This window comes from Opisthocomus hoazin, chromosome 17 (genome assembly GCF_030867145.1).
Source record: "Opisthocomus hoazin isolate bOpiHoa1 chromosome 17, bOpiHoa1.hap1, whole genome shotgun sequence".
In the NCBI taxonomy this organism is placed as follows: domain Eukaryota; kingdom Metazoa; phylum Chordata; class Aves; order Opisthocomiformes; family Opisthocomidae; genus Opisthocomus; species Opisthocomus hoazin.
Genome location: NC_134430.1, coordinates 8,216,226 through 8,239,035, shown reverse-complemented (window position 1 = coordinate 8,239,035; position 22,810 = coordinate 8,216,226). Strand labels below are relative to the sequence as shown.

The 22,810-nt window shown below is 47.5% G+C and overlaps 1 protein-coding gene across 3 annotated transcripts; it reads right to left on the bottom strand.

Annotated features, from left to right (window-relative positions):
• Positions 1-2,263: 2,263 nt before the first annotated feature.
• HTR1D (5-hydroxytryptamine receptor 1D) lies at positions 2,264-18,071 on the bottom strand. 3 transcript variants are annotated; one of them, XM_075438147.1, is made up of 8 exons: positions 17,935-18,071; positions 16,599-16,673; positions 9,835-9,964; positions 8,824-9,255; positions 8,620-8,662; positions 7,209-7,262; positions 5,182-5,402; positions 2,264-4,968 (listed from the first exon to the last, which is right to left on the bottom strand). In XM_075438147.1, exon 8 carries the CDS (start codon positions 4,101-4,103, stop codon positions 2,967-2,969), a length of 1,137 nt encoding a protein of 378 aa, XP_075294262.1. In that variant the 5' UTR covers positions 4,104-4,968; positions 5,182-5,402; positions 7,209-7,262; positions 8,620-8,662; positions 8,824-9,255; positions 9,835-9,964; positions 16,599-16,673; positions 17,935-18,071; the 3' UTR covers positions 2,264-2,966. The 3 variants fall into 3 exon arrangements, with proteins under 3 accessions (XP_075294262.1, XP_075294259.1, XP_075294260.1); XM_075438144.1 differs by having other exon boundaries at positions 2,264-5,402; positions 9,835-9,975; XM_075438145.1 differs by lacking the exon at positions 9,835-9,964 and having other exon boundaries at positions 2,264-5,402.
• Between the last annotated feature and the right edge of the window lie 4,739 nt (positions 18,072-22,810).

Genomic DNA, 22,810 nt, shown 5'->3' with positions numbered 1-22,810 from the left:
AGTAGTTCATAAGGGACCTGGCTGAAGGCAAGCCCTGCCTTAATCAGCATGAAGGCATCTGGTGGGAAGGCCAGCCTATCGCTCTCAGCAGAGCCTGAGGTGCAAAGCAGGAGGCACCAGCACTGTGCTGGCCACACTGCTGGAGGGGAGGCAGAGAAATCATCTTTGATTCTCTTATTCAAGTCCCTGTGGAACCCAGACCTTCATTCAGGGTTCCGACTGCAACCTTGACTGTCGTTCACTTGGTTTGTCCTTTATCCGCTTGCCCTAGTTGGGTCTTTTTTGTTTTGAAGCTGTAGAACAGGTACGTTTGTGCGGTTAACGCTGTGTGACACCCTCCCTGTGCCCTGGGCCCCTCAGCTCACAGGGCTGTGCCAGATGAGCACAGCAGACAAAGGGGTCTCGAAAGCCCAGGGGGCAGGCAGGATGGACAGCATGAAAACAGCATCTAGGGGAAAGGAGGGGAAACTTCAGATACACCCAGGCCTTTGCCTGGAGTGCAAAAAAAAAAGTCTGCAGAGATCCCGTGACTCCTGGAGGTACACGCTCTCCAGGCTGTGGCTGTCTTCCAGGTTAAATTGTTTGGGACAGGAAAGGATTCCTGAGGGAACGAGGGGATGTCACGTCATCGACACCCTCATACTAGTCCTTATGCTGTAAGGCTGCAGGAAACTTTCCAGGGTGCTCTTTGTTCTGGGGGTCAGCCACTGCCAGCAGTACTGCTGGGTCGTTTTAAAAGCAGGCTTGTCTTGCTGTGTCAATATGTCAAACAGAAAGGCTCCTCCAAATCCTTGTACAGCTGGTGGAGGTTGCAAAGAGCTCCAGTGATGTGGACCCAGGGGCAAAAAGCCTATCTTTCAACATCAGCTCTTTAAACACATGAGTTCAGTGGCTGACTGAGGTGCTTATACCAACCTCCTGAGATGCCTACATACCTCAGCTACCTCCAGACCAACACTGGACTTGCAATGCCATGCCGTCTGTCCCACAATGGTAGAAGGTATGAGCAGCCTGGACTCAGGGATGGCAGCCCAGAAGGGAGCCTGGAGCTTGAAGTTGTACACTACTTCCTCACACATTATGTCTGTAACAGCAAATTAATTAGTGCCAGGGCCTGGCCTCAGGTGTGAGAACCAGGTTGTCTGCACTAGTTAATGGCTCCTGCCTTGCCCAATATGGCTGTGGCCGTGCCATCTCGCACACCACCACGAAATGCACAAGCACAGTTCAGGAGTGAGCACAGGCAAAAGAACCACCCCTGCCAGTGGGCACTCTGGACACACTCTGGAAGCAGACAGTGTGGACATGGCCAGGTAGTGCCACCATCAGAATCCCTTGAGCTGGACTGAGCTAGATCCGATCACTCCTGGGAAGGAAGAGGGGCTGGGTCCCAAACAGGGATAACTCTTAATTGCCCTTGATGTGTACTGCGAGAGAAAGGACTACAATTCTGTGACCTACACAACTGCTCTGCCTGATTCTGCAGCATGTGAGTGGTCCTGGGGCATTACTTTATGGTCCAGCCCTCAGCAGAGGCACCAGCAACAGGAGGAAGCTGCAAGACTATGCAGCAAATGTGAAGGAGAGGCTGAAGTACGGTGGTGGACCTGGGCTGTGGTGGAGTGTGGTGCGATGGCTACAGTGGCGGATGGTGGAGATGAATTCAGGCAGGCTGAGAGATGGAAGGGCAGTCAGGAGGATGATGGGATAACTCTTTCAAAGCAGTGCACGCCGCTTATATGCAGTGTGGATGTGATGCTTCTGCTGTATAAAGCCCAGAGACTCTAAAAAGTTGAATGAAATTTGGACTGCACCACTTGGTGGGCTGTCCTGTCCGAGACTGCAACCAAGATCTCCATGTGCCAGCTTCCCACCTGCCAAATGGGGGAAATAATCCCAGGGACAGAGAAGTGCAGGTCAGAGGGGACCTGCTCCACTCTTGACAGCCCCAGAGGAGGGTCCTGACATTGTCATCTCTGACAGATGTTTGTTTGACCAGTTCTTAAAGACTTCCAGAGACAGTAATGTCACATCCACCCCAACAACCTCAATTACTAAGACAGTTTTCCTTCATACGTCACTTCATTCTCTTGTCTCTGAGTCCCCATTTCTTGTCACCAAGGAGTGAACCTTCTGGCTCTTTTTTGAGGTTCCAGTCATTCCATACTGGCACTAAACATATTTTCCTGTTTCAGTTTGTGCATGCAAAAGATTAAATAATGGAAATATAAGATCAAGGTACTTTTCAATAATTTTCATGCTATTTATTTTGTAGTATTCCTGCACTGGCTATTCTATTCATCATAAAATGTGTAGAAATTATTCCAAATAAATTGTCTTCTTTCTACAGTTCACCGTAAGCATAGCTTCAAATGCAGTATTTGTGAAATATCCACAGAACTTCCATATGCGCTATGCCTTCTATGCCCTGCTGCTTATAGTCAGCCTGTGTCACACAGCTTCTGAAAAAGTTACAGGTTTCATCAATTCCAGATGGATAGGATACATGCCATAGAAAATGTAGACATCAGATCTTGTTCTCCAGAAACTTTCTCAGCCTACAAAAATTGTTAATAATATACAGAAGAAATACTGTCGTCGTACAAACAGGCACACATTTTCCTCCCATCAGGTTACGAGGGCATGGTGGAATTGGATAATATGTGTCATCTCATTGTGCAAATTCAGCTTTCTGGGTCACGCTCCATCACTAGTTACAAAGCTTACTTCATGTGTTGATCTTACATACACGAACGATCACTGCAGAGACCACAGACAAGTTCTGTTACGGGATGTAGAATTCCAGACAGAAAGTACCAAATTGGCAAGAAGTTCCCAGTTACATGCACAGCACAGGTAAGCAGCAGAGATGGCAAATACCACTCCGTACCTTAGGAATAAAAGCACAGAAAGTTTCCAGGGAGGCTGCAAGATTGCACATGGGTCAGTAACGCAATAGGAGAGGCTCAAGACGAACACTTTTTGAAATGTATTAGTTTTTGGAAAGCCTGTTTAAATTCTTCATTAAAAGCTGTATAAATGACTGGATTGATCAATGAGTTTATGTAACCTAACCATGTAAAAAAGTCCAGTAGGATGGGATGAAACCAACAAGCATCTTGGCAGATTGGTAGGACTAGGGACATGACAAAAAAAGGCAGCCAGCAGAAAATGAAAGCTCCCAGAATAATGCCTAAAGTTTTGGTGGCTTTCCTTTCTCTTGCAGCAGAAATTCTTTTCCTTTCCAGGATACTATCTGCAAGTTTTATTTTAACATGATTGATAAATATTGGGGACCCATCTGAATGGGAATGCCCTTCATGAAGGCTAGCATTAATGGAGCAGAGGGAAGACCCAGCAGAGCCAGTAATCAGGTGTGCAGTAGTGAAACGCTTCCCATATAATGAGGGTGGCTTCAGAATCCTGGATCGAGCCGCTACAAAAATTCTACCATACAATATTAGGAGAAGTATGGCTGGGATGTAGAAAGCTCCACAAGTGGAATAAATTGTGTAGGAAATTTGATCTGTGTTCACAGCACACTTTTCAATTTCTTCATGAGCTTTCACCTGCCTCCAGAAAAACGGTGGCACAGAAATACTAATAGAGATCATCCAGACCACGGCAATCATGAGTGCCGCTCGGCCAGCGGTCCGGCGTTTGGCATACTCCAGAGCATCGGTGATAGCCCAGTACCTGTCCAGTGCAATAACACAGAGGTGAAGGATTGAGGCTGTGCAGCACGTGATGTCTGATGACAACCAGATATCACACAACACCTGGCCAAAGGCCCACGTGTGGGTGACAGTGTAAGCAATACTGATGGGCATTACTAGGACAGACACTAAAAGATCAGTCACTGCCAATGAGCCAATGAGGTAATTTGCAGGTGTGTGGAGCTTTCTAGTCAGAAAAATTGTAATAACAACAAAAACGTTTGCAAGGATCGTTGACAAAGTTATAACCGACAGAAGGACTGACAGTGAAATCTTCAGCCCTAATAGTGTCCTTTCATCCAAAGCCAGTGGTGTTTCAGTGAAATTTAATGACTTATTTGCTGAGCTCTGGAGAAAGAGCTCTGCTGAATGGTTATACTGAGTCATCGTCTGCTCCGATTTCGCTTTTCACTTTCCAGTGTAATCTTCCTGAGGCAGTGAAGAAAGATGCTTACTTTTTTGCTGAAATAGAACTTTTCATACTAGAGTCCAGCACTGAAGAAATATTAACTTGTTGAAAAGTTCAGCTTACACAGTGGATGAGATACTCTCCTAAGCTAGATGTTCCATCACGTCACATCAATGACATCATTGCTAAAGTAAAATGTTAACATAATCATCCAGACAGGATTCTGGTGTATGGCAACACAAGCAGTACTAGAACTGGTGGGAATTTACATGCTTTTCATTTTCATCTTGCAGGCAACTAAATCCTTCTTTATTATCTTTTATTCACACCTCCTTTCTGAACTAATGTTCTGCAAAGCTGCATAGACCAATACTGAAGAGTGACAGGCGGAAAAAGAAATATCTGGGCATGTAATTGATGCCCCTGTGCTTGGGACAAAGCTGTTCTCAAGCATATTTTTTTTTCCTCTCTAAAAGCTGAATGTCATGTTTTTGATATTTATAAGGGACATTTTATTAGTAGAGTACCCAAGATAAAAAACAATACTGTCTGGATTCCTTCCATAAACATAATTTCTGCCAGACTTGTAAATCAAGACCTCTTTTTGAAAAATGCAGAGCTCAGTTTTCATTTATTCCTCCAGACTATTCAGATTTTCTCTTCAACATTCAGTCTTCAAATGCTGAAGTCAGGTAGTGGGTACCAGAATTCAATGTGTTGGTGCTGAAGCTCACAGCATGTTCCAAGTACTGAGATGTTCGTGATCATGCACGTGGTCAATGACTGTAAAGACTTGCGGAGTGAAGATTCCCTCAGAGAGGAAGAATAGACTGGTTAGGGGATCTGGAAAAAGAAAGCTAATGTTTTAGTCCGGAATGGTGATACAAGAGTTGTGGAAGTTGAGGTATCATAGTATACAATCTACAGGCTTTCCATACTCTTTAGATTCACCTAGTGTAACCTGAAATCTTTACAAACCTGAAGAAAATATCTTAAGACAAATTTCCTTGAGACCTTTCAATCAGATCCACCCATGAGTACCAGAATATCGCTTACATTATGCCAGCCCAAGCTTTCTTGAAAGAGATCCTGAATATGGGTCACAAACAGCTCTGAAGCATCCTGTGAGGGCTAAAAAGAGAGACGCTGAACTTCTCCAAGAAGATAATCACTAGGCCAGCCTCCTCCCAACCATCGAGGAGAAACGCATCTATCAGTCATCACTGGTACGGTTTCATGCCACCTGGCACAGAACTGAGAGTCACTCCATTAGGAATCTGTGGAGCAAGAGCATCATATATTCTATGTGAAACACTTAACATTTTGATGTCATGAAACACTTAACATTTTGATGTCAAACAGCCTCTTTTGAGCTCCTGAGTCCTAACATAAGAAACAACACTTTTTGGTTTTGCGTGTTTGATTTTTTTATAAACATCCATCTTCTGCAAGTCAAACTTATTTTTAGAGATGCTTTTTAGCTTTTTCTTTTGAGGTACATTTTTCCAATCAGGGAACCTAGAAGAGTTTCATATTTCAAACTAGACTACTACTTTGTTGATGTTTTTTTCCCCCAGGAAGGCTAACCTCTCTTCCTAATGACTGTTTTTGTGACACTGAGCAAAGGTTCAACTTAGAATAATTTTTGAATGTAAGAATGGCCAGTGACCAAAGTCCATCAAATCCAGCCACCTGTCTCCATCAGTGACCTGTATGTTCAGCTCAACCCTGTTGCCTTTTTCTGATTCTTCCCCAACTCTGATACATTCTTTTTAAGAAAGAGGGACCAGAACCACAAACAGGATTGAAGATGTGCATACACCATAGATTTACACTGCAGCATAATGGAATTTTCTGTTCTCTTCTCAATTTCTTTTCTAATGATTCCTGAGATTTGCTTTGCTTTTTTAGTCGTTACATAGCATTGATCTGACATATCCACAGAACAGTCCCAATTAATATAGTTCCAAAGCCATGAGTGATAACATCAGCATTTTTTCATGTTTGCTCACTTTTTGCATCTATCTGTGTTATATTACTTCTCCCACTTTTTAACTAAGATTCTTTGCAACTCTGCACAGTCAGTCCATGTCTTTATTACCCTGAAGAGCTTTGTTTCATCAGCAGATGTCATCACCCCACTGCTCATGTACTTTCCAGATCGCTTAATATGTTGGGTAGTCTGAGCCTTCTTTAACTTTTTTAAGAGTCTCTGGCAAAGGGCCTTGTCAAAAGTCTCTTGAGAGTCGAAGTAATTGTATCAGTTGGACTTCAAACAATCCATATACTCATCAGCTTTTCTTAAATACTATAACAGATTTATGATGCATAAATTACCTCTACAAAAGCTTTTTGAGTGTTCCCCAAAACACCGTATTTGCTATGTGTACAGTAACACTCTTCTTTATTATAATTTATGCAAACTGGCCAGGTGCAGACATCAGGTTCACGGATAATCAGTTACCCAGATCTCTGGAAACTGGTACCAGAGCAGCTGTCTTGCAGCTGGCAGGTGCAAAGGCAGTTTTAAGTAGAGGCTGAACACGCTTGATGACACCGCTGCACTTTGGAGCCCGAGTTGCATCAAACTCTTTAGCTGAGCACTGTCTAATAGCGAAGATTCGTTGTTGTTCACTTTGGCCGCAAATAAAGGTTCCACTTGTAAACATTCTCCAAATTGTCTTTAGTGAACAGGGATGCTAAAGTTAATCTAGTTTCTCCGTGAGAAATTTCCCTTTTCTTCTCTGGGTTTTTCCCCCATACCATTACAATCCCTTTAACTCTCTGACTCAGTAAGAGCTCACTTCAGAGCTGTCACTTTTACAGCCTAAGAAATCTCTTTACCTGAACACTGCGCTGATCACACATCCCGCGCAGGAGAAAATCGAAACCAGAAACATCAGACAGACTGATTAGCAATATTAAAGACAATGGCTGTATTACTTAAACAGCCAAGTCCAGTCTTGATTTCAGTTACCAAGAAAAGTGGTATCGAGCCTTTCCCATATATTGCAAGAATCAGCCATTGTTCCGTGTTAGAACAGTTCCAGTCATGTGAAATAAAATTAACATCACCCACCCACCTGTACGTGAACAAGCCCGTTAGTAGTCCTATTGCTTCCAACAGCTATCAGTCACTGTGGAAAAAAGAAAATCTGATGTGAAACATGGTATTTTCGGTCAAATGATCTAGTCTAGAGTTCAAATGAATTATAAATCTTCAACATACCAGTAAACAGGACAGCCTGACACTGGGAGAAAGCCTTGCTGAAACCAAACAATGCCTCTACAGACACTGAGTTACTGAATTAATTTTTATAAACAAATGAAGTTTTCCTCTGATGTGATCACCAAAGGAAAAGAACCCATTTCTTAAAAAAATACTCCAAGTCAGGTAATTATCATGTACGGAGAAAAGGTTCGTTGGCTGTTTCCTGCCCCACACATAAGGCTATCAGAACCGAAAGTAATTTTCAACAGTAATTCCAGGTCAGGTTTCTAAACCCCATGACAGAGACACATCTTTTAGGATTTCTGCCTGGGTCCTCAAAACCCTAAGTAGCATATATTCTTAAATTTCATAAAAACCTGCACTTGCGCATACAGATAAAGTCTTATGATTGTGAGACTTTTACCAAGAAATACTTATAGCACACCGAGCAGCTCTTATCCATTCTCGTTGGCAGGGCAGCATCTGTCAGAGCTGTATCAAAAATCGTGCAAGGCAGCTAGTCAATATTACTCATTGGTTTCAGATTAAAACAGATTATGAGAGTGCGTAGGCCTGACAGAGTTTTTGTTCCCTACTTAGAGCTTTATCCTGGGTGTTCACTATGCTGAAAATATATTACCCATGTGCTAAATTATCACCAGGGGCTGTAGACTTGTGCAGAATAATTAGTCAAAATAATCCTTCCCTTACAAGCAGTAAGGTGCCACTATGCAGTATAACATATGGAACAGTAAATATGCAAAATTAAAAAAAAACAAACACTGTTGTATCTAAATAGAACTGTGATCCACTTCAGCTGGTTGGAAGCTCTTGGGGTCTGTGAATGAAACTTTCAGGCAGTGCTCTGCTTGGAGATGTGCACAAGGTCAGACAGGATGGTCGTAAGAGTTTCTTAAGATCTGTAGCCCCTGTATTGCAATGACTTAGGCATCCGCTTAATGATACAACTTGATATGCTATAAATAATCATTAAATTCAATGGACTGCTGAGAACACGAAGTTACATGCTTACATATGTGTTTAGGAATCAGGGACTCTTAATCTACCTTTTAAAGTCTCATTGAATGTACTTCCCTGCAATGCCTGTTTTAGAGACTCCGTTACGTAATTTGTGTCAGTTGGTGATCGCTACCATTGATATAATAAAAAAAATTAGTGATGGGACTCTAGTTAGAATTAGTATATTAGGATGTAATGAAAATTAGTTACGATCTAGCTAAAATTAATGTCTTCCCAATAGTTTAGCATTTCAGTTGAGTTACCTTTTACTCCAGAAGAAATCCTGAATAGAGGTGAATGATTTTCCTGTTGGAAAAAAAAAAAGAAAAAAAAATTGTTTGCTTAAACTACACACACTAAAGAAAAATAACGTTAAATCTCAAGCAGTCATTAAATTAAGGCCAGTACGAGGTCATACATATAGTTGCATATTAAGAAAAACAGAACACAAATGCATAGACACACACCCTGAGACCCCGGGAGCCCAGAAGGAGGACGATGCCATCCGGCATGTTCAGCTGAGAGCGATCACCCAGTGGGACGTTTCCTAGGCAGAGTTTACACGATCTCCGGAGCATTACGAGTACAGAGAAGAACCTGATGATGTCATCACTTCTAGATAGTATTACTGTCTTCAGTATGTGCAACTTAAAGTCTGCGTTATTGCAGGCCGTTAGCTGTGGTGCCTGAAGTTACGTTTGCAGCGCTGAAGGCATCAGCCCCGTGATCCCTCTGGACCCCACCAGGCAGGGCAGGGCAGGTTCTTCACCCACACTTCTCAAGATGGAAATCCTTTCAGGCGAATTGTCCGCATCAGTACTGTCCCTGGCCCATCTCTTCTTGGGCTTCACTTGGTGCCCTTGGCCATGGGCTGTGGGTATTTTTTCAGTTCAAAGTACCTGAAATAAATTGAAGGTGATGTCACAGCCTAGCAGAGTGAGGTTTTCACAGCGCAGCACATGTGACATACAATGCATAGCTTGGTGCAAACTGCAGCTTTCTGTTGGATGCTTGCAGGCAAGGCTTCCTAAAAGAGCAGTCAGGAACAGCATGGAGCAGCAGAGGCCAAACCTGTCCTTCGTTTATCCACACTGCTGTCCTGGTGGTCTATCCATACTACTGTCATCCACACTACTGTCCTCAGTAGTTTATCCACACTGCTGACCCTGTGGTTGATCCACACTACCGTCCCCAGAGTGGCATGCAGGTCTGGCAGTCAAGGGAGGATGGGGCAAACTTAGACCCGTGCAGTGAGGATGATGAGAAACCGAGGCACAGAGTGACCGTGGAGGGAAGGCATTTGACAGTGATGATGCAACCGCAGCAAGCTGTGCAGTCAAGAGAGCCACTTCCGTAGCCAGTGGGGAGAGAATGGTATCTCCTAACTGCAGGACCACCAGAGACCAGGACTGTCCTCTGCAACTGCCGCTCTCTACCCTAGATGTGATCTGGGCTGACCACGTCCCTCATTTACACACCTCCAACAGTACCGAAGGTTGCACAGGGGAGGCACCTTTTGGGCAGTTCCTGTGTCCACACATTCAGTGGTTCCTGGGAAAGTCCAAGAGGTGAGGAGATGGGTAGTAATGTCCTGATATCCTGGAGAGACTGGAGAGATTCTTTTTAGTTCATCAAAAAGAAGGAACGATAACTTAATCACAGGAAAGAGTATTTAAATGGGGAGACAACTTTAGAGAGTGCAGTGCTATTTAACTTAGCGGAAAGCTCAGTTCAGAGTCTGGAAGGTGGAGCGAGGCACATACGCCACGTGAAAAGAGAACATGCTTTAGCTGTTGGTGATAACCACTGGGACAGCTACACAGTTCAGGGTCCTTACATAAAACCAGGCACTTCTTTTGGAAAGATGCCTTGCGTTCCAGCTCTGCAGTTACACTAACACAGCGAGGGCAAGGCAGCAGGGGAGGCTCTCTAGCCTGGTTGAGTTGGAGGAGAAACCAAGCGCCAGACTGCGACAGGGCAGGCAGGTTTGCCAGCGGGAGGCCGCAGGGCGCGGACACTCGTTATGACCGGGTGCCATCATGTGGACTCTGGACACGGAGAGAGACCGCCACGCATCGCCGGGGACGTCAGTCCGGCGTGGCCACGGAGTGGTGACTTGGTTCTGTCCCGTCTGGAGCACAGCTGCCGTGTCTGGAGAACGGGGGTGTTCTCGCAGACAGTGAGTGGGCACCAGTTTCTGACAACGCTCAGCGGCAGAGAGCACTTTGGTGCACCCCTGCAGAGCTGCGCTGCAGCGAGGGAAACGGTGTCTACAAAACCACATGTGCTGAAATGAAAACACAGAATTTGCTCTTTCACTGAACAGAACAGAAAAAAAAAAAAAGGAGAGCAAGACGAAATGTATTTTAATAAGGTGAGCATTTCCTTCAAGTTCGTACAGAAGTTAGAGGAATTAGAGAATTCATTCTCTCCCCTTGTAGCTGGGTAACAACCAGAGCAACTGCAAAGGGATGATTGACAACAGAGCTAAATTTCAGCAAACTACTGAAAATCTATTTGCCCTCCCATCTTTTTGTAACCAATTTCATTTAAATGTAGAATCCAGTGTCTTGCCTAAATAAAACAGGTATATTCTGTTGTGCTGAAGCCTTGACCAGCCACAGAGCTACTCACTGCCTGAGCTGAGGAACACCAGATGGCACTCCTAACAGGAGCACGCCTTTGAAAGACACATTTTGCAGAGAATTCAAGAGAGGGAGAACTATATGAGTAAGTTCTTGCACATTTGGGACAATTGACTTAAGCATGCAGCGTAAGAGTATCTGTGGAGTCCAACCTGGAGGTGAGAACCCTGTTCAAACATCATGAAATACATTTAGAATAAGCTATAGCAATCTGCCAGTCCATAGATCATAATCAAATCAGGATGCAGCTTCTGAGAGAAAAATAAGACAATGCCATAGTGTATTGCACTGAAAAATGAGATCCACAGAATAGGCAGAGTCTGTGTAAAAGTAAAAAATTGGTAAAATCTATAAAATGAAATGTGAGTAGGTTTGCATACATCAGGATAAAGGACTGGATGTGCTGCAAAAGTAACCATAGTCTAACCAGTTTTCGAGCTTTGGATTAAGCTGCCTGAAATACACAACATTTTGCAAAAGCTATAAATAAGATAGACTAAACCTGACAGAAAAAAAAATACATATGTACACAGGAAATAAAACATTAGGTCTATACTGATGTATCAGTTCTGTTTCCTATGGATATAACATTTTCCACTGGTTATAAAATCAGTAGTGTGAGCACTTTCAACATTCCTCTCCTTGCCCCCTACTTCAGTGACACATCACAAAATAACAAAGTGAAGGTGGGGTTCATTGCAGTCTACTCCGACATCTAAACCTCAGTCAGAGCTGGTCAGCCCCGACAGGCAGCTGAGCCCCTTAGGGCTGAGCATCTCTCTTCGTTGGCTGTAAGGGGAGCTGGTACAAAAGAGTTCACGTTTCTCGAGAAACAGACGTGACACTGCACATGTTCACTCCAGCATGGCTCATGCAGCACAACTAAATCTCGAATGCTAGAATTATTGTGACTATTTCAAAGTAAATCAGGTATGTCTATTTTGTTTCTTTGATATAGAGAGCAGTGCTTTATATGATAAATTGTATACATAACATTTCCCATTTTAAATAAGCAGTTGTGATAATTGGCAATCAAATATTGGCAATGTTTAACACCTTCTCTCGTCTCTCCCCACCTTCTAGTTTTACTCAGCTTTCAAGAAAGTATTGATATTTTTTCTCTCTTGCCTTTATACACAGCCAACATGTATTAGCTATCTAATCACCTCCTAACTACCAAGTTACAACTGCTGTTACACCTTATAACTAAATATTACTTACCAAAGCGAAAGGCTGGGATTTATTGGGCAGTGATGCTGGCAAATACTAGACTGCAAAAAGATACTCAACGGTACGTTACCGATAATTGCTTTGGAGGGAGCAGGGGCTAGAGCACTTTGTTCTGGCATTATCTAGACTCCCTCAGCCCCAAAGTCTCTGATGACAAACATGCACAACACAAAATCTCCAATGAACTTCTTCTTTCTCACGCTTCCTCTCCCATTATTATTCCATGTCATATAATAAGTGGAACTGGAAGGGCAAATGAAACACAGTGGGGTGTAAGATTCTAATGCAGACTGTGTCCAAGTGCCTGCAAGGAGGCATCTGGGGCAAGCAGAGTGACATTGACTCCGATCTGGATGGTCTAACGGATGCAGAAGGCCTGACCTGGCACATCTGATGTCTGAAGAGTGGCCAACCATCTCAGGCTCCCTCTGCGGAGGTGACTTTTCCCTCTTGTCCTGGCCACCTGTTTATGGTGGTGCACATTTCTGGTACCTGCAAAGGAAGCCTGGAGTGACTTCAGCACTTTAAAGCCCAACTTGAACCTATCGACCTTGCCTGGAGTCTGGATGCAGTGGTGGACAGCAGGAGAGCTGGAGCAGCGACAGGAGATCAGTCAGGGGTCTCCTGAGTACCTGCCCTGAAGTACTGGAGCCCTTTAGAAAAGGATGGGGAATCACTGTTACAGCTTCCTACAGAGTGCCTCCAGACTGTTTTCAGACTTGGGGGCTTTTCCAAGTGTTTAAGGATGTTCTAATTCCTTTATGTTTAAGTCAAAAAAATGTCAGCATTCATTCAATGGAGCAATGGGAATTAGGCTCATACTGACTGCTCGAGAAAAGCCCAGTGCATTCACAGAATCCCAGAATCCCAGAATGGTTGGGGTTGGAAGGGACCTGTGTGGGTCACCCAGCCCAGCCCCCTGCCCAAGCAGGGTCACCCAGAGCAGGCTGCACAGCACCACGTCCAGGCGGGGCTGGAATATCTCCAGAGAAGGAGACTCCACAGCCTCCCTGGGCAGCCTGGGCCAGGGCTCCGTCACCCTCAGAGGGAAGAAGTTCTTCCTCGTGTTCAGCTGGAGCTTCCTCTGCTTCAGTTTGTGCCCGTTGCCCCTTGTCCTGTCGCTGGGCACCACTGGAAAGAGTCTGGCCCCGTCCTCCTGACGCCCACCCTTGAGATATTTATAAGCATTTATTAGGTCCCCTCTCAGCCTTCTCTTCTCCAGGCTGAACAAGCCCAGCTCCCTCAGCCTCTCCTTGTAGCAGAGATGCTCCAGTCCCCTCATCATCCTCGTAGCCCTCCGCTGAACTCTCTCCAGTAGCTCCTCATCTTTCTTGAACTGGGGAGCCCAGAACTGGACGCAGTACTGCAGATGGGGCCTCACTAGTGCAGTGTAGAGGGGAAGGAGAACCTCCCTCGACCTGCTGGCCACACTCCTCCTCAGTCAATAGAGCTCAAACCTTGGCACTTTCAAAAATCAGCTATAATGATAAATGCTGGAAAAGTTCTTACAAGTCTCATCCAAACTATTCTTGCTCAGTTCAGCACTTCACTGCGCTCTGCAGATCACCCACTGATGCTTTATTTAACTTGGTTTCCGCATGCTCAGCCACTCCCATGAGACTTCCCCTCTAAACACAGTGGTCCCCTAGGATTTCTCAGGGCCATCCATATGCACCAAGTTTCACTTCTACGCTTTAGCCATTTTACCCTGCCTGACCTTTTCTCCAGTCCAGAAGTCAAGAAGAATTACATTTTTTCCAGAAAGTATTCTTCAGCTTTGCATGTAGTGGGGTTTGGAAAGCACTGGCTGATGTGCTAATACTTGCACTCAAATAAACAGTCAAGCCTGAAAAATACAAGCTATGATGGTAGAACTGATCTGCCTAACTACAGCCATTTAATCAGAGCCTACCCCCTTACTGCCCACATAGAGAGTGAGGTAGGTTCAGGAGGCAGCACATGGACTTGTCGTGCAGCACTTCCTCACCTAGCAAATAAATTCAAAATGCACATTTGCAGAAACATGGTCTCACACTTCTCGGATGAAGCACTCATGCACTCTATTTCCACTTCCTGAAGGCAATTCAGGAAGAAACCAGGAACAACGTTTTCTTGAATGACCTCGAGCTGGCAGCTAGATGTGTCAGAAAGCACACATGGATTTAGCCTCCACACATGCAGAAGGAAACCCACAGCAGTTCTACTGTAATGGGAACAAAGAGGCTCACTATTTGGAACTTTCAGTTATGGTTTGGGTGATGAAGTGGATGGCCCGCTTCATGCCGTCAAATGACACTGGAGGGGTTCCAGCATCCTAGGGAACAGGATTAAAAATAAGAGCAAGCTATTTAGTTCAAGTAGAAACGAGCAGCTGCCCTACTGCGTGGTGGAGAGTAACCAGCTAGGCAAAAGCTCTGCATAGCGTAGGACCAACACACACTGTCAGCAGTGCCAGTGACACTGTACCTTGGCAAAATGGCAAAGACCTTGGGCGGAACTCTTGTAACCAGGAATAGTTACCTCAAAACCTCAAATGCATGTTGTTCTGTTCACCTTGAACAAGGCCAAGCGGGAGCCCTGCGTGCAGCTTTGGGCACTGCTCCAAGAAGATACAGACCCCACACAGAGAGATCAGAGGAAAGCAGTGAGAATGTATGGGAATAAACTGAATGAACAGGGAGGGATCTCTGGGCCAGAAAGGACACAGCTGAAGGAGATGTTCAACAGCCTTTATACGCGTGAAAGCCTCCTGCAGAACAGGAAGGAATAGTCTGTTCCTCACGGCTGTGACTAATATAATTGAAAGGAGAGGGGTTTAACTGATGCAAGGAAAACCCAGCCATTAGGAAAACCTTGCAGATGGTAAGGCTAGTGAAACTCTTAAAGCATTGCTTGGGGACACTGTGACATCTCCGTCACAGAAAGTCTTTAAGGACAGGTCAAACAGTCTTTCTGGAATGTGATTTCCAGTAACCGGTTCAGCACTGGGGAAGCAAAATGGATTAGGTAAGTCCACCCTGTGTAAAATCTTGCAAAACACAAGAATTTTCTTCAACTGCAATACAATGCAAACTTGGCCAATTCAAAACGAACAAAAACCCAAGGCAGCGCAAGCTTTGCAGAACACCACGGTTCAGATCCGGAGCTGGCTCAGGACTCAGCGCTGTGGTACTGTGGTGCTCCAAAGGGGCAGAGGAATGAAGATAATGTTTATTGCCTTCAACCACAGACTGGTGAGGAATGACACAGCTGCTTGTAACCACCGTCACTGGGTGACACCGGGGCACCAGAGCCCCCAGCCTCCACCAGTTCAGAACATGAACAGGAGGAAGGAACTCCCCAGGACTGCGCCAGGCAGGAGCACTGTACCAAAATGTTCTCCTGATAGACTGCACCAACCCCGGCAGCATTTTTCACATCCCTGACTTTCTGAGTGTTGCTCCCTACTAATTCTCTACCCCCCTCTCTCACTGAAATTTATTATACTCCTCTGCCACCTTATTCTCTTTCTAGGACAGAGACACAAGGTCCCCTGACATACAATGCTTGTTCCTTTTATTCGTGAACATTTGTAAGGCACTATGAAGTGGCATTGCCTTGTGTGACCTGTTAAGAGTTCTCCAGGTATAGAAACCTAGGCAAGTAAGAACATGAACAGTCATTGCTCTGACCACAGTATTTATGGCTTATGATGCTTATTTCTCCCCTGGTTTAGAATAAACTCCCCTAGCCACCCCAATTTCAATGAGCTCAGAGATGGTACAGTGTCTAAATTCCCCCCACACCATGTCTCTGTGCTCATACGGGGTCGGTAATGGGCAGGTGGGGAGCTGGCGGGACGGACAGAAGGAACGTCCCGGACGAGTCCTGCGCTGCAGCTCTGGGGACCACGGAGGGGGGATCACAACTTGGGCGCACTCCGAAGGGTGCCCCTCTCTGCGCGCATCTCCGAGTGCGTGGCCAAGCGGGCAGAAAGGAATCTTCACTCAAAAGGCAGAGGGAAGACCAGCCAATTTTTTATGCTAACTTTTTATGTCAGGATGGTTCCCCTCAGAGCCGTATGTAGGACAGCTCTAGCCAGGCAAACGGCTCCAAGATGACTGCGTTGCCTTGCTGTGTGCACGCCAGAAGAGCGTTAGCTTTGCCATTGTTTTTTGTTCTGCATTTAGGTGAGGACAGTGTGCTGCCATCATGCTTCCTCTGTGTCAAGACACTGAAAGCAGTCAGGCCCCTCACATCTTCCTGCATTTTGATGTGTCTCGGTTTAAGAAATATACTTGCCAGATTTCTAAGAAGGCTGCACACCGGCATGGTTCACACCACAGAGAAGATTCGATTTATTTCCTTATTCTCTGCCATTTACTCACATGTGTGCATCACACGTGCTCGATTTCTATCTCCTCCCAGCCCATCAGAAGCGTGTTGTAGGGAGGGACCATCAGCTGCAAAGGAGACAGAACAATATGTGATCTCAGGAAAAACGGATGAGTGACGACTGCTGAGGATGCTACTCTGAGACCATCAGGATCTGGGGGTAAATAGGAAAACCAAAAAATGTTACAGGCAACATGAAAAGCAGCAGGTTGACAATCAGTTCGATGTTTGTTAATTTTAATATTAGAGAAACACGCACGATGTACGGCCTAAGTCCTTTGTTACGATGTCACCTTAACTTTGGGGAGAACATGAAAAACAGAAGCAAATCTGTCTTGAGAAACCTCGCAGACCCCAGCCATTGCTTCCTGGAATAATCTGCTTAACACTCCATTGACAGCAGCTCCTGCGATGAGGCAGTTATAGTTACTGGCAAAGCACTTCCCACCACTCTGAAGTCAGTTGTCCGCTCAGCTTGGCGAAAGAAGTCTCCTCCTCGGGGTTTCCGTCAGGCTCACGACTGGGAAAGGGACCGTCATTCTGGGGACACGTTATTCTCCTTGCAGCCCTTGTCCAGGTCTCACGCATCCCACAGCATCCTGGAGAAGCCAGGGCCGCCGGGTGACCGCAGGGCAGTGCCGGCTGTGCTTGTCCTGGGCAGAGCTCACCCCGCAAAGCGGTTCATGCTCGCCGTTCGCTGCAGCCCGCGACGCGGTGGCAGCCCGCCGGCCCCCGGGAGAGGACGCCGGGCTTGCCCTGGGCATCGGGGCTCGCAGCCGGGCAGGCCGGGAAGCGGGGCAGGGCGAGGGCTCCGGGACGCAGGGCCAGGCGGGGCTGTGGGCTCGCCCAGCACCGGACGGCGGGGACCTGCGGTCACCCCCGCGCCCGGGCCGCTGCTGCTGCGTGAACCGGGACGGCGCGGGGCGACGCCGGGGCAGCCGCGGCCGCCCGAAGCCTTCCCCGGGGCGAGCCACCGAAATTCGCCTTTTCGCAGCGGTCCCTCCGTTCGCCCGGCACCGCCCTGCACCGGGGGGAGAGACCGGCAGCATCCACCCAAGCCCCCGAACTGCCCGGGAGAGCGGCCAGCGCCGGGGTGAGCCCGCAGGACCGGCGCCCGCGGCCGCTCGGGGGGCCGATGCCAGAGCGGGGGCTCCTCTCGCCCCAGCCCCCGCCGCCCCCCGGGGCGAGGCCGCCGCAGGCCCCGGCCTCCGCCTCCTGCCCCCCCCGCCCAGCCCGTCGGGGGAGCCCCGACCGCCCCCCCCCCCTCCCCGGCCGGGCCCAGCGGCGGCGGCATCGCCCCGGCGGCGCGGCCCCGCGGCCGGCACTCACCTGCCGCCCCGCCGTCCGTCCCGCTCTCGCCCGGCTCGGGAGCGCCCGCCCTAAATACCGGCGGCCCCGGCGGGGCTCGCCTGCGCCACCGCCACCGCCGCGCGTCCCGCACCGCTCCGCACCGCTCCGCTCCGCCAGCCCGGGGGCTGGGCCGGGCCGAGCGGGTGAGCGGCCCCCGCGCCCCCAGCGCCGCCGGCCCCGCACCCCGGGAGGCGCCCCGGGAGGGGCGGGGTTGCGGGGTTCGCCCCCCTCCTCCCGGGGGGTTCCCGCACCCCGCCCCGCGGCGCCCGCCCGGGCCTCCCGCCCGTCCCCGCGGCCCCAGAGCGGCCCCGGCGGTTTGCGGGTGGCGGACCCCGCGCTGTGCGTGCCGGGCGGGTCGGAGATGGACAGCGAGAGCCCGGCGAGGTCCCGGCGGCGCCCTGGAAGGCACCGGAGCCGCTGGCTGGGGCCGCGGGCGGGCGGGGGTCGGGGGCTGCGCCGGGCGGGCTTGGCCGCGCCCGTGCGGGACCCCCGGCTCGGCTGGCCGAGAGCCCCCGGCAGCGCAGAGCTCCCGCGCCCGCGGGTTAACGCCAGCTCTGCGGAGAGACGCAGTTCGTGGGTTTTAACTGTTTTTTAGTCACCGCTGATAAATAAAAGCTGGGGTTTTTTTCAGAGAAGTAGCAACTTTGTTCACGCTAGACAAAACATTTATATAAAAGCAATTCAAATAGAGCCAAGGTCTTGCAAGAACGATGCAAAAGTCACAGCCCTTTTGCAATATCATTTGGCCTTAAACAGATTTTAAATTAGCCATTGCCAACCAGCTGTCTCCTTTTCCCTCTGGCAGCTAATTTTCATTTTGGATTATTTTCAAAAAACAGATAATCTCCTGATTTCTGAATGCTGATAGCCAGGCTCTGCCGTCTACACCATGTTACCAGTGCTGAAACCCATGAACACTCCAGAGGTTTGTGACCCTGAGCCCAAGCCTGCTGTGGCTGCTCTGGGGGCAGGCTCAGAAGACAGGTCATGCTCTCTCCAAAAATCTTAGAGGATTTTGCCCCAACTTCAACACCCCAGACAGCCGGCTGCTCCCGGGAACAGCAGTGTTTCACCTGTTCTCCATTGCAATTTAGGACTTAGAACATGGTTTTGGGCCCGAATAGGCTGGGTGTTTGTAAGGCATAAAGCTGTGTTCTCACGTAAGAATGAGAGCAGGATGAGGGCTTTCCAAGCTGCACCACCATGGTGTGAATCTCATGCAAAAAAAAAAAAAAAAGAATAATTCCCTGCAGCATCACTTCACTTCCAGGCTGGGAGAGGACACGTGGTGAATCTTTTCAGCCTCCAGAATTTCCTGGAGACAGACAGAGATGAGCGTAGCAACAATGGACATTCTTCGAAAGTCTGGAGAAGATGCCTCTCAGCTTATTTTCCTTCCAAACAACGTGGGTGTTGTTTCGTGGGTGGGAATGTGTTTGGCGTGATACAATGTGCAAAGAGAGAGGTTGGCTCTTTCATAGCTCCAACCGAGGAATAATCTCCATCCTCTGGGCAAGAGACGCTTCAGGGAATCTTGCAGAGCTCTGCGGCAGAGCGTGCAAGCGGGTCTGAGGTCTGCGGCCACCCCGAGCCGGGTGCTGCTGTCCTGCCAGCCTCTCCGCAGGAGCGGGGAACTCGCGTGCCGCAGGCAGAGCCCGGAGTCCTCACAGCACAGGAAAAACATTTGCTGTAAAGTCATTGTTAGCCCATGCCAGGGCTTCACAGATGTTAGATATTTTTCACAAACATTAATTTAATGCAGAAAAAGAGAGTGTCTGGTGGCTTTCCTTAGGCTGACTGAGAAAACCAGAGAGAATTTTGGGGTGCAAACTGGTCTTCAGATGCTTAAAAAAAAAAAAAAATTACATTTTTCTTCTCCCTCTGACTTTGATCATCCAGACACTCTCTTGCCTAATAACAGCTATAGCTCATTTCACTCACGCTTTATAAGGTCAAAATCAGTGCTGTACTTAATATCCTGTGTTCAATGTCCTGCTTAGAAAAATAATGCAACTATTCTTTTTTGAGATATGTTATCTTGTGGTTTTTGGTTTGTTTTTTTTAGCAGGGTGAGTGCACAGAGAGAATTTGTGCACATGCCCAGCGACGGTATGAATGTGCACCAGTAAGACAGGCAGATCTACAGATAAAGGAGCCTTTGACACAAGCCTGCTCTTCGGTTTAACACTAGGAAGAAAAAATAGAGCTGTGCTGGCAAGGTTGACAGAGTCACCAGAAGGGTGGTGGTGATGCTCAGTCTACAGACACCGGTGCTGGAGCAGTTGTAGCTGTACATCAGTGTAACTCAGGTGCATTTGCAACCCCGTGGTGCTGTCTGGGGCAGGTCCTTTGGAGCAGATCTGGGCTTTCCCTTGGGCTGTGGGCACAAACACAGCTGTTACTGAGTTTCTTCTTTGCCGCCATTTATTTGACTTTCACGTGGCTGAATCCATTTTTGCTTTTCAGACTGAGCCCATCTCAGCAGTTCTACCTCTCTAATTTTGTTTCCTATCAGGTATGTCTCTAGGAGTTTCTCACTGCTGTTTCTCGCAGCTTAGTAATTTCCTCAGCTGTCTGAGCCAAGGTTGTGATGCAGCTGAGCCTTGGGTCCCTGCGACACCGGGAGGGGTTAAAGATCCCAGATATGCTACAGGGAGAATGAAACCCCATTCTTCAGAATCTTGAGTGAATGCCTCACCAGTATTGGACAGACTGTTGATCACTCCAAGGTGGTGAAGTGCATCTTCTGGGTGTTTGATTTCAAAGGGCTGGCTTTACTCCCTTGCTGTAGAAGAAAGGCTCAAAACTTGAGATTTTCACAGTACGGGAAACAGTTTCCTTTCTTGGTGTAGCTGGAAGGCAATCAAAGACAAAACGGATGCTTTCCTTCCCAAGGGTAGGAGAACGCTGGCTGTCCAGTCTTAGCAGAGAGCCCAGTGTCTTTGGTTCCGAGCCCGGCTCTGGTCTGAGCTCGCTCAAGATCAGACGGATAGAGTCCTGTCGCTTCCCCTGCTGTGACTGCCATGACTCGCCGGGGAAGCAAGCTGATGATTAATTATTTAACTTTTCCAGACACACTAGGGGAGTGTGCTTACTTGTTTCAGCTGACAAGAAGGGTGGCAATAAGTGATAAAGAGCTCTGCAGCATTGTGCATATGCACAAACCAGTTTGTTTCCAGTTTACTTAAAGACTCCTGTGTAATGCTGAACACCAGCACCACTCACACATGTTGAGGCAAAAACTCAGAGCCTGGAATTATTTTGCTGCCCTGGTTGAAGCTCTCCAAGAGCTGGAAACTGCCATGGACCAGTCTCTGCTGCCAAAGTCGCATCACCCAGTGGGTGGGAAGGCTGGCGGACAGGGAGATTGATGTGGGTTCGGAACAGCATGGAAACCGCCACCTGAATTCATCCTCCTCAGGAGAAGGGAAATGACATTGAAATGGCTACGGCTGGATGGTGTCCAAGTAAAAATACCTCCTTCCTGATCAGCAGCATGGCTCCCTGTGGATGCCTCACAGTCGGATCCATTGCTTCTGTGAACAGAGATAGTGCTTTTTGCCTCTGTAAGCCTCGCCAAGCCCAGACTAGAGAAGAACAGCGGGGGCTGATGTCATCCTGAGAACTACAATAAGTACTTCAAAACTGCTTTTGCTCACTGTTAGTCTATGGTCAGAACACGAATATATAGGGCCCTCCTAATTCTCAGCCTAATTTTGTCCATTACTAGTTTATTTCTTCTGCATCCAGCAGTGGCCTTCCTTGAGGTTTACCCTTGTGATTAACCAAATGATGCTTGTTTGAGTCAACAAAATGTACTGGCTTCTTGTCAAACAGATGTAGTTTGGCTAAGGAAGGCTGATGTACCAAGTGAGGTCCCTCCTTTTGGTTCAGGAATTATCTCTGCTCTTTGGTGTTTAATGTCACCTCATTTCTAAGATTGAAAACTGAATTAAAGACCTGGACATTCCAGAAAAGGAGAAAACTCACAGTACTTACTTTGCCTACATGAGTCATTTTCCTCTGAGTTCCGTGTTTTTGTCACATTCCAAGCCTCACAGTTAGACACTGGCATATGGACAGCTCTTCAGACACCACTTCTCTACAGAAGGTGTATTTTGGCTTTACAAAACTTTGTTCTCAGTCTTGCAAAGGACTGCAGCCCAGAGCCCAATCTATTCTTCCTTCTCCTGAGGCTCCTCACTTTCATCTCTCTGCATCAGGCAGAGAATTGCTCAGAAATTGGTACAGTATCGAAATACAAAACCTGTCTTTTAATTGCTAAGGTAACTGGTACCAGAGCCTGGAACTGCTTTGCAGCTGCCTCCCCCAAGGAGTCACCTGAACCTCTTTGAACTCTCTGATGGATTCAGAAGATGGCTGAGGCAGGCAGTCAGCTTCCAAGGAGTTGTGTTTACTGACTGAAGCTCCATGAGGTCACAGGTGTTGTTCACACATGCAAAACCAGTTCTGTTCGAGGTAAACAGCAGTTTCCTACCTCAGGGGAGAGGAAGTTTCTACCATCATCACCGTTCCTCCACTGGTTTAGTGAAGCGTTTTTCTGGACAGGGTGTGTGGTACTGGCATCAGGGCTGGAGACAACCTGCTGGAGGGCACCAAGGCCATCAGGGCACTGGAGCACGTTGCTTCAGAAGAGGCTGAAGGACCACAGCTTGTTCTTCTTGGGAAAGGTAAGAGAAAGGGGGATCTAACTGCAGTCTTCAGCTAACTAATGGGGTTACTGAGGAGAAGCCAGACTCTTCTCAGAGGTGCACAGTGAAAGGGCAACAGACATGCTGCAGCAAGGGAAAATCCAGCTAGACATTAAGGAGAGTGGCAGCTCCTTCTCATCACA

Coding starts and splice junctions, on each gene's coding strand:
- HTR1D (XM_075438144.1), bottom strand. CDS start 4,103: ATGACTCAGTATAACCATTCAGCAGAGCTCTTTCTCCAGAGCTCAGCA.